The sequence below is a fragment of the Pseudopipra pipra genome, chromosome 3, assembly GCF_036250125.1.
Source record: "Pseudopipra pipra isolate bDixPip1 chromosome 3, bDixPip1.hap1, whole genome shotgun sequence".
Taxonomy (NCBI): domain Eukaryota; kingdom Metazoa; phylum Chordata; class Aves; order Passeriformes; family Pipridae; genus Pseudopipra; species Pseudopipra pipra.
Genome location: NC_087551.1, coordinates 38,128,078 through 38,140,380, shown reverse-complemented (window position 1 = coordinate 38,140,380; position 12,303 = coordinate 38,128,078). Strand labels below are relative to the sequence as shown.

Genomic DNA, 12,303 nt, shown 5'->3' with positions numbered 1-12,303 from the left:
AATCTAAGCAATCTAAGCATTTTTTCACCTAACTTCATAAATAACAAATATTAGCTGGGGCAGATATCTCTTAGTAAAAGATTACTTCTAAAATAATAGTTTTATGATAATTATTTCAAGCAATGCTATTTTAGTGATAAAGCAGAACCAAAGGGCATGAACTGTTTCTCATCCACATTGGTAAAAGCTCTATTTATGAAATAGCACAGTAGGGTAATTGAGAAAATGAATGAAAAGTAAATATTATGTTTAATCTTTACCCTCAAGCATAAAGTTGCAGACACGGCTGCTTGACTGCAATAATTTGCATAACATGTCAACAACTTGCATCTAGAATTATATGACAAAGAGAATTTTGAAACTTTAGGTATTGCCTTATAGATTATGAGAATCTTTAGTGGGGAAAGAAACGAACTAGTTTGCAGGGGGGATTTGCAGAGTTTTGTTTAGGGTAGCAAACAGAGAGGTGATGAAAATTATGTTTTATTGTTGATATTTTGTGGTAAATTTTTAGTTCAGTTAAATCATTATGTGCCATCAGCGTGAATATATTGTCTGACAGCCAGGACTGGGTGTTGGTTTTGGGGCTTTGGGTTTTTTGTAGGTATTAAGGAAAAGTGTTTCGTCTTCCATTGTACAAAAGTGACCCCACTACTTGAAATAGTCCCTCTCATAATTGCCATGACTAGCCAGAAGTTATTTCCAGCTTTATCTTTAAAAAAAAGTTAAACAAATGTTAACAAAAACCCACCACACACACAACCCCCCCCCCATCTGTAAGAGTATAATATTCTGTTTTACCTGTAAGAAGTCAAGGATATACGTTGGAAAGATGTGATGGGTCTAGTTCTGTGATTGCCCATTTTAAACCTGAAATACACTTGAGTCTGCAGAAAAGACTTGTTGTCACAATATGTATTGAGAAGGAGACTTCATTACTGCCCTGATCCTGTCTCTTAACATTTGAAACTTTGGGGTTTCTTTGTCCTCTCTGCAACAGTTACAACCAATAGGCCTTTGTAAAGTGGGGTTTCCTGCATGTGCCTTCTTGTAATATGCAGTAGTTTTTCTTAACCAGTGAGAGCTTTGGGATAATTTTGCTTAATGCTGGCTGTCAACGCCAGAAATAGAAAGCAAAAATCATTGCAAAATTCCATGCATTAGATAAATATTATTACAGGGAAAGAGAGTCTTCATATTTTTGCTTCAGGGTTCTCATCAAACATGTGTCTTGCATTACCTTTTACTAAATATCTCTTTCACTGTATTTGCTTGTGTTAAACAATTGGGAACAAATTTGGCATGTAGTTTGTTTACTGCTCAACAATGAGGACTACTAAACAATTAGAAAGTTTGTCCTAGACTTCAAGCTGCAGATAATATCTCTAGCTTCCTTCTAATTTATTTTTTTTTTTATTTGTTTAAAGCAGAGTTCCAGAATCCAGTCTAAAAGGGAGCTATGTATTGTGTCTGAGGCTTTAGATCTTGTAGAGATTGGATTTATCAAACTTTTGTTGTTCTGCCTTTAAATGGCGTCACTCGTCTGCAGCCTGCAGGCCCAGACTATGCAGCTGATTTATTTTGTTTTATTTTTAAATGTGGGAATTGCTTTAGGCATTTATGCTAATATTCATATTTTCTGAATTAGTGTTGTATTGTTACAGCCATTTTATTGGTGCAAACTACAGTATTCATGCAATTGCCTGAAATGGGAATGAACTGCATATTAGAGATTAGTATAAAAGTTGCAATAAACCCTAGATTTAAAAAAAAACCAGACAAAACTAGTAGCTGCTATGTAAAAACTCTATCTGTTGCTGTTCTTCTCCCATTCACCTGACAGTCATGCTCTTTGGAGCTCTTCTGAACCAATTGTTGTGGTTCAGAATTTTTGTAGCAAAGTAACCTATTCTTCAGGGGGACACTTCTTTTTTTTGGTTGGTTGGTTGTTGGGGTTTTTGCGGGTTTGTTTGGGGTTTGTTTGTTTGTTTTTGTTTTGTTTTCCTTCTGATCACTGGCAAAATGTGACACTCAGAAAATAATTTCTCCTGTCCATCAGCTCACTTTCAGAAAAAGCAGCTTATTTTTTCCTGCTAACTTTTAAGCCAGATTCCTTTTAGAGCAGAGGACTTGAATGGATTTACTAGATCACGAAATCTGGTCCAAGACCATGAACAGGAATCATGTTCTAGCCGGCATTATAACAGCATAGTCTAAGTATTTGATTCTTTTTTCTCTAGTTGCGGTCTCCTTGTTGCATTTGTATGATCTTGGTTACTGTCTGAGCTTTAGTTTGCTGATGGGGGATAGAAACTGTAATTTCACAATTTGAAGTGAACATAATAGTATGTGGGTGCTGACACTATGAGAAGTGGGAGATTCCCAAGAACAGGCTCTAGCTCATTCTTGCTCTTTGGGTTTCCAAGAGAGAACAGTGTAGTTCTGCTTCCTTTGGAAAGGAAGTTTGGTCCTGGGTAGGTTCATACCTGAATGCAGTTGCAACATTGTTTTGGGGAAGACCGCTTGATAAAGCTATTCTATTCCCAGTTTTCTTCTTCTGATTTGTTTTACTCCTAGACAACATCAGTTCCATTTCTACTTTGTTTTTGCAGAATATGAGTGACAAGAAATGTACACACTCCAGATGAGCTCTTGCTAGTTTGTGGGACTTTTGCAATGGATTTGTGTTTGATTTTTAATTCATTTTGTTTGTCAGCTTTGGGATAGTTTTCTTGTTCAAAATAAAGGCAACAAAGGACTCTCACTTTATGTTGGCACCATCAAGCTTAAGTTATGCTATTAATATGAGATGTTTCAGACGAGCAATAAGGATGAGAGCTAGTATCAACAGTTTCCCCAACACCTTCCATACTGACTTCATTTTTTTCGGTCTTGTTTGAGTACACAGCTTTAATGAGAAGTTTTTGAAATTTTGTTATGTAAAATACCTCATTGTTTCTTTGTGTTGCTCTGCCTTTTCTGCAGGTATGGTTTGGTAGCAGCATCAGTTAAAGAGATTCTGGTTTTTGTAAATTTTGTATGCACTTTTTTTTTCCTGCTAGAATACAAGATACTTGTTTCATTGTTAATAAAGACATACTTTGTAATGTAGTGGTTAGGAAGATTTGATCCCTACCTTGCTACCCAAGATCTACTTTATTTTGTAAACTTTTATAACTGCATAAAGTAAACCGATAGCACCTTCTTTTTACAACAAGAAAATCTCGTAATCTTTGACCCAGCTTTATCTGAGTTCCAGGCTTAAATGAAACTTATGTTCCATTTAAAAAACATTTAGAGGGATGATAGCCTATTAGAAGGCTAGTGCAGGATATCCTGATTATATTTTTCTGAATTACGTTAGTTTCCTCTTTGAATTCAGAAAAATATGACTATCCTATCCTATATCAGTCCATTCAACTTCAATTTTAAATTCCTAATAGCAAATTACATGGATTAGACAATTGCATAGGAATTTCTTGTTAATTTCTGACAGATGGTGTCAATAGCTATGACTTGAATTTAGGTCTTTAATCTTGTTAACATCAGTTATGACACACTTTTTTTCTAATGTTATAATTTTCAGTTAATGAGCAGTAGTTTTACTGTTGTGGCATTCCACCCCAAAAGGGAAGGGAACATGCAGGTGCACAGATGCTGGTGGTCAAAAAGGAATTACAAAAGTCAGTAGGTCTGCAAAAGTTGATGAAGTTTTATTAGTAAATTACACACTTGTCATTGAAATTGGTATGTTAGTCCCTTATTTTTAGTATAAGCACAGTGGTGGGTTTTGAATAAAGGGGTAGGGTGAAAGAGAAGAGACTGAGAGAGATTAAAGAGAGAGAAAGAGGAAGAAAGAAAGATCACCAGTCCTTGCTCCAGTGTCCACCCAGTTTTCCCTGCTCTAAAGATGTTTCTTGCTTTCTATGCAAATTAGTTATCATACACAGTGCATTCTTCTAGACCTTTCTGGAAATGGGTCAGAGGGCTTCGAGGGTCTTTGGTCATTTTGATCTCCCACTACTGGTTCGGCTTTTTGGTCCATGCCCTTTTCTTGACCTCATTCTTGTGTTTTCGCTGTATTATGTTGTGCTTATCTCCAGAAGCCAGAACAAGGACGTTTGTTCCAGAAAACTGGTGCCCTACCTCCGTATGGTTCCCTTCTCCAGCCACATCCTGTTACTTCTCACAGGGTGTTATTACCACACACAGCTATCCAGCTATTGGTGTTTGAGACATATACCCCTTATCTCCTGGGCTTCTACAGCTGTATTTTCACTTCACTGTAGCTAGTTTGGCATGTATGAGGAAAAGAGATGAAATATCTTCATAATCAATGGTTATGAAGGTTTAAGAGAGGAAAAACTAAAATAAAACAATTGGCCAGCTAAACCACATCCTCAGAAAACCTATACTGTAAGTACTGTGAGTTTCTCAAGTTTCCTTTCCTAAGCAACTCCAGGGGCATAGTTCTGGGTCAGGCTTTTTCTTCTCTTCTACTGCTCGAACATCAGTGTACAAACCTGTGTCTAAAAATTTAAGTGAATCAAAGCTGGCAATGAATCAGTGAATCACAGGGCAAATATCTTCTAGGCAGTCTTCTGTTTTTTTAAGACGTGAATTGGATCATGACAATTCTTTACTCTGGATAAATTAATTCTACTTTTCTTAATCTCTTTCTACTAATTATTTCTAAATAATTCTGTCAGTGGGGCTGTAGATAATGCAGCCTGTTAATGCTAAGATAGGAACTGTGTAACTTGAAAAAGTATGTGTATGCTTCCTGACTGCAATAAAAAAAGAACTTGAACTTACTTGTCTGGCTTTTCTTTTTCCTCCAAGTTACTCACAAAGGTTTTCTTCAGTGTATTTAGTATGGTGTTAAACTCAGCACCCAAGTAGATTAAATATTAACCTCTTCCTTCTACGTAATGGTTGTATCCATACATTGAAAAGTACTTCATCTTGAATCACGTCATTTTACAGATGAGAGCCCTTTTCTGGCATTACTTGCTTATCCTAACAATGATATAAAATTTACATCAAGTTTAATTCAAACAACTTAGAGCTGTGTGGAGGACAGTCTGTGAATTAATTGTTGCTTTTACGCTTGCGAAACCAACATGTACAAAAGTCTATTTTGATTGTTGATTTTAACTCCCTAGAGCAAGACCTTTTGATGGCTTGATTTTTTTGTATTTTTTTAATTTGGAAACAAATAAGCTTTATGACCTTTTATATTACTTTAAGTGATCAAAGAAAACCCCAATGTGTACGTGGTTATTTTGATTTTTAAATAAAATTCATATTGACGCCTACTACGTCAAACATTCAAATAAAATACAAATTCTCACAGTTTTAACTTACATCAAAGATGGAAATCATTGTGTGGTTTTGGAAACCAAAGCAATTCTAAGATAGACACAGTTGGAATTTGTTTTATTTGACAGTGTGTTTCATACACTTAGTAACATCAGTGTGAAGTTGAAAGTGTGTGTTCTAATGAAGGAGGAAGACTAAGGGAACCTTTATAGTGACACTTTAGGATTAAATTCAGCTAAGTGATACAGTTACTTACACCTTTAATGAGTTATTATACAGCAGAAGAAAACTTTAAAAACAATAAAATTCCTCATTTTTAGATTTGCATATTACAAAGTACTGTTTTTTGAATTTGTTGTTAGTAATGCAAAATATCTTGTACATTTTTCTGCAGATCGGTGATAATAGTTGGGTTTCTTTTGGCAGGTTGTCAAGTTGTTAAGTAACAAAAGATCTCAAGCTGTTGGAATATTAATGTCTAGCCTTCATTTAGACATGAGGGACATTCAGCATGGTAAGTGAAATAACTATTGCTAATTCTCAGATCACATAATTGATAATCTGGAAATGGTAATTATTTATATCTTTCGATATGTAAAATAAATTAATATGAGGCCTTTTATACACTCATTTTTTTTCTGAAAACAGTTTTCTCTGACATTTATTTTCTCCTTTCAGCATCAGTTATATAAGTGGTATATCACATAGACGCTTTGAATTTTGGTCTTTCTGAGGAAGAAAGAGTGATATGTTGCTTATTTTAATTCAGTTAGCCTTGGGACATATCCAGAAAACTGAATTATAATGTTTAATTTATTTGCTTTATAAAATAGTTTCTATATTTAGTCTAGCACAAACTGTGGAGTTCTTTCATCTTCAACAACATTTTTTATTAAGCAAGATCTTTTGGGGGAGTGTAATAGTTTTCACATTTATGCTAAGAGACAGTAGTGCAAAAAGGTGAAAAGTGGAATTGCATTTATATTCAGAGCATCCCTTATGTTTCCCATAGGCTTTGGATAGATTTGAAGCAGATTGAATTATCCTGTGAAGTGCCAGCCTATCTATTAAAGAAATGTGGTTTCAAGTATAACACAGACTTCATAAATCACAAAAACATCTTGTGAACTTTCTAGGCAACATATTTACAGCCATGCGTTCAGTTTACTGTGATTTGCTTATTTTGTGAAATTATTCATAAATAGAGTAAATTTGAGAGCACTCTGTCAGCTAGTGAGTAACTCTTAATCACAGTTTTAAGTTTTTATTAAGCTGTTTTGATGGTTACTAGACTTCCTCAAGCTGAAGCACTTAAGATGGTAGTCATAGAGCAAGGCGCCAGTACTGGCGCCAAGAAGTACTTGGTATTTCCAAAGCTGGCAGATGTAGTTCAGTTAAGTCATAGAGCAAAATCTGAAAACAATGATATGGTCCTTTCCTTCAGTCAAATATTCAGCTCGGTTTCAGTTAATAATGAAAACCTTATGAAAAAAAGGAGTCCGCCTAACATCTGTGTCTGTGGTAAAGCCAACACAAGTTCATTGAAAATTTGCTTGCTTAACATGCAACACTAACAATAACATGGCATGAATGTCTGTAGTTGAAGGGGTCAAACAATATTATGCTTAACCTTTATCCTATTACAGTATTAAGCACACATGATCATCTAAGAGCTGTGTGCAGATTTTGTATGTTCCTCTTTCAATAGCTGTTTTCTAAAACCAAAAGTCTTTGCAAAGGGGAATTTAATAATTCTCTTATTCCCTTGCTGTGCAGAAGTGATTGAACAAACATGAGAAAACTTTTGTCTGGTGGCAGAATTTGGGGAAATGATTGGAAGATCCTGGTGCTAAATTTTTTTTTAAAGAACATAAAATAGGCATGGAGGAAAAGTGATGAGGAGCAGGAAAGAAATTTGCGTAGTGGGGGCAAGGAAAATAGAGATCTCGCCAAGAAGTATTTCTGGCATCAGTCACTCCATGCAGAGCCCTCTGAGTGATCTAACTATAGAGCCCATGCAGAAATTATAGTATCACAATCCCAAGTGATTGAGCCTATACCTTTATGTGGGCGCTATTTTTACTTCCTTGTTAAAAAGGTTTTACATGTTTTTGAGTGTTACAGCGTATTGGTTTGTCTGCTGCAGTTCAAATCTACTAACAAGAAGGTGCTATCAAAAATTCATGATATCAAAATGATAAAGAGTGCCTCTGCTAGCAAAAAAAACCAGTTGATATACTTGTGTATTTATACATTAATATTTAAGTTATATGACAATGACTACAGAAAAAAAGGAATAAATGTTGTTTGTCCCATGACCCAGGGTTTTAGTAGTGGTCTTTAGTTTTTGCCATCCTTAATGTATATGGACATGTACATTTACACACATCTCACTCAGTACAGTACAAGCAATGGTTTTTCATAAATTTGAAATGCAGTCAAATGAAACTTCTCCCTGCCCCCCTCCAGACACCCCCAATTTGTGGCACTAAGCAACTTTCTTTATGGGCTGTCTTATAAATATTCTCTATATTAAACACAAAGCATATCTCTGGTCAGCACTGTTCATGCAAGTTGCAGAACTGAGTTTTGGTTTTGTTGGTTTTCTGTTGTTTGTTTGTTTGTTTGTTTGTTTTTACTGGCCATAGAAAAAAATTCAGAAGAGAGAGAAACTTTCAATGCAGTGTGATATTCCATTTCTTGGTTTGTATGTTATTGTGAGGATTTTTTCTAGTTCTTTAGAAATATTTTAAAATGGTACATGAACAGAAGGGAAACAAATTTTGCTGGGTACTAATTCACCTAATAAATTTAGGATTTCAAGTTTTAAATCATATTGTGTTTAGATGAAGATCTTAAAATTTTAAGTTGAGACCTGGTCAAATGTTGATTTAATGTCCTGTAAATTTTCTGTTGTTTGGTTGGTGGTTTTGGTGTATTTTTATTTGCTTTTTAAGATACAAAACAATGATGAACTATTGTCTGTAAGAAATAATCCTTGATGAAAGACTGTTTTGAAATCTTGAACATGTGCATCATTTAAGATATTTTCTTAACTAATCTTGAACACTTAGCTACTTTTTCATGCATGTGTGATCAGATGGCATTTCATGAAATATCTCATGATATTGAAATACATCCTAAATAGATTTCTTCAATGATATCCTTTTTAAGTGTCTGCTTGTAGAATTTCATTTGTCTGCTTCTTGCTTTGAAAATAGGTTTAGTAAGACAAACTCCCAGACCCTGTCTGCTCTTAAAATATTTTTAAAGTGTGAAAAAAGTAATAATCAGAGCACATTTTTTCTGAACTCTAGTATCTCTTCTAGTAGTGCTTTAAGGTAGGGTAGATTAATTTTTGTTGTTATGGTTGGTTTTTTTTAGTAGATTCTAATTGCTAACAGAACTCCCAGTTATTTTATGCAGTAAAGGCTAGAACTGTAAGAAATGTTGGTCTCTTTAGTCACAGTGCCATTTCTATGTTATTAGTACAAAAATGAGTCCTCGTGGTTTCTCTGATTTCACACAATGTTTTACTGATGCATGTTTTTTTGCAGTCATCTATCAACTGTGCAAAACACTTTATACAGGCGTTTTGCTTGCTTTTGTATTTTCACTATACCACAAATATCCTTTATCCAGTATTATATTCCCACTGGAGATATTGCTGTATTTGGCTGCATGATATGGCCAAAGTTTGAGAAATGCCAAACAAGCAGTTCTTTCATATTTTTCCTTTATAGTTCAGATTTTCTTCTTAGAGAAAAGACTTGAGTTTTAACATTAATCTTTTGGGTTTTTTCATAATATTTCAGAGATGCAATTATGCAGAAATTAGAGATCCAAAAAGATTCCAGTTAATTTCTTAGAGCAATCTCTGATGAACACCCTATATAGTAAAATATAAATACATGTTAAGCCTGTGTCTGTGTTTAGGGACCATGTCTTGTAAATAAGATATCTCTTTTTGTTCAAGTTATCTGTCAGCACTTGAAATGGAACAACTGTTTGAAATTGTAACTATTTTGCAGAAAATAGGACTGTCAGGAACTTTTCCAGTCCCCTTGCTTATACAGTTTATTCTCCTCTGTGTTTACAGCTCTCATTAAGTGCTGTAAGAATAGCAAAAACTTCTTCTCTGTGTGTGAAAAAATAGAAGGAAAAAATGAAACCGAAGATGTCGGCCAAGAAAAAAAAACAAATTTTGCATTTCAGGCAACTAGATATTACATTTATTACACTTTGAGATTTGTATCTAGGAGTTATTTCCTATATGGAAATTAAGCTCTGCTTCACCAAAATCATCATCTTAATTCTGAGCATGCCTTGCAATTGTTGAAAGTAAAAGTCTGTCAAAAATGACATATGCAGTTCTCTGTCTTTTGAAGTTGTCTGTAAACGTTTCCAATTCAGAAAGTTTCTTTTAACAGGGTTTGTCATTTCAGGCATTGTATTGCTGCAATACTCTAACTATATTTCTGTAGGGTTTTGCATACCACATTGTGATTGCCCTGGTTCTGTTGGAAATAGTTTGAAGATTTCTGCCTCTGAATTTTGGACCACCTTCTCATATCCTCATTTAATAAGTAATTTTTCCCCCCTCTCTGAGATACTGGTAATCTGCAGAATTTGATGGAGCTACCTGTCCCACCCTAATAACTGTGGTGGGGGGAGGGAGGAAAGGAAGGCTTTTTATTACAACCCTCAACTCGTTGGTCAGTGGTACTAGAAAAGGAGATTATATATAAGAATGTAATAGGGAACATAGTAGTAGGGAACAAAGTGTAGGCATATTGACCTAACAGCTGGTAAAGACTAACACTGTAATTGGGATTAGAGATTATTTTACTGGAAGTTGTATCTGTGGCAAAGTTTGTTCTGCATACAGCAGTACAACTTTGAACAGTAAAGATATCTTCTGCCCTGAATTCAAGACAGATGTGCAGGAAGTGAACATACTTTAAATGTTAGTAAGAAAAATAAATGTTTATTCTTTAGTATTTAGCTATTAGTGACAAAAGAACATGAGAAAGTCTGGGTTTTGTTTTCTTACTTAACAGCTCACACTGACACATAGAAATGATGAGCAAGAATAGACTTTGTCAAAGGTTTAACTAAATGATTTCACTTGAGAAAGATGATAAAATGTCTCTTACGCTGCACTATTTCAGTGTTTTGTGCAGGAATTATTCACGCATTGAATTGTCATGTAGTCTGGGTTCATGAGATGCTCTACATGGAAAGCAATCCAGAAAGAATGACTCAATATCTGGAAAATAATACTCAAGATTAGTTTATTTTATGGAAGATCCAGGGGTGATCTGAGCATTATTTATCCTAACAACAATATATGTGTGTAAGCACAATCATTTGAATCTCATTATACCCATTCTTGACAAATATTTCAGTATCTTCCCAAATGACATTTTACGGTTTAAACAAGTTATGGGAACAAAACAATAGAAGATTAGATCAAGTTTTTAGGCCACCGTTATACTAGAAAGGAATCCTAGTTTTAAGATTGCTTTAGAATTTCCCAAAATCATTATTTCTGTCCATTTAAGTTATGGAAAAAAATGTTGGGTGTAGGAAGATACACAGAAGGTTTTTTCTGTCACATGGCAAGTCTGTCGTTATTTATTAAATGAATAATGGATAGAGTGATTGCAGTCAGTACAGGTTCATTATAAAGTATGAAACTTTACCTGTTACTTCTGGTTTATTAGTAGAGAATTTAAATTCTCTAAACGTTTCTTTTTTTTTTCTTAATCAAATATTGTGCATGCAGACAAACAAAAATTTAAAAGAATATGGTTTAAGCTTCCCCCCAGTAACCTTTCCAACATCTATTTAGATTCTTCTGAGACTTCTCCAAGTAAAGATTGGTTTGGTTCTGCATTTTTCAGTCTTGTGAACTACCACTTCCTCAGAACTTCACACCATAATTCTCAGTCTTGTTCCTCTATTTCTTCTTGGCTTTATGCTCCCATATTCATTACATTATGCCTGCTGTTAGATTGTATGCTTATGAGTTTTATTTGCTTATAATTACTTTACAAGCTCCTATTGGGAAATTATTGGTAAGGAAAACAATGGAATACAGAAAATTACTTCTATAAAAGACAGACCAGAGTTAAATTAGAGTGCCACACATATGTATTGCTGCAGATGTTTTTGTTGCTCTGATGCTGTCAGTATGCCCACTATGTTCTGTATTGAGCAGTGAGTTTGAGGCCCTAGTTTGGCCACTCCTACCAGATGCAGTTAGGGGTGAAGGACAACAAAGGTTCTTGGAGTCAGGTGTGATTTCCAGTGAATGTGGCATAAACCGCTGAGCTGTGGGTAAAGGCCCTGAAAGCTTGCCCTTAGTATTTAAAGTCTTCTTTCTATATTCTGAGTTTTTCTGAAGTTTAGTTCACAGTGACCAGAGGCCAATAAAGCAATAGCAGCAGTTGTTAAGGGGAACATACAATCTTGGTTATAATTTTCTTTTAATATATGTGCAATGCATCAAGATAATGAAGGACAGGAATAATCTTATTGTCAAGAAAGAAACTGAATGCTTTATGTAATATATCTCTTTGGAATTTACACTTAAAAACAAATTTATAAAATTAAACCATTTTTCTGTAATGTAAAATGCTTTTTAAAGAAGTTAAGTTTTGGGTTTTAAATGAATAAAATTATATTGAGTTTTTTCACAATATTTGAATCAGCAGAAACTAATTACTGCCACATTGGATAGTTTGGATAATTAAAAATTTTGTTGTTGTTAGGAACATATGAATGTAATTTAATAGAGAAGTTTTGTAAGAAAATGTAACTGCATTGTTTGTCTGTTGTTTCAATTGAAACAGTTTAATTTTTTTCTTGGAAGTCAGACCTAACTTTGAAAATTTGAGAGGAAAGTTTCAGGAAAGTTCTGTTCTCCCAAAAGAAAAAAAAAAGCAGTACTGTTATTTCTCATTTATGTACTGTGTA

At 34.4% G+C, this 12,303-nt stretch overlaps 1 protein-coding gene across 2 annotated transcripts in view; it reads left to right on the top strand.

Moving 5' to 3' along the window:
* FMN2 (formin 2) overlaps positions 1 to 12,303 on the top strand; it is a 158,331-nt gene that overhangs the window by 62,241 nt on the left and 83,787 nt on the right. For both annotated transcript variants that reach the window (XM_064648704.1, XM_064648703.1), the window contains one exon: positions 5,749 to 5,836. In XM_064648704.1, the coding sequence (XP_064504774.1) occupies positions 5,749 to 5,836 (88 nt within the window). The remainder of the gene's footprint in view (positions 1 to 5,748; positions 5,837 to 12,303) is intronic.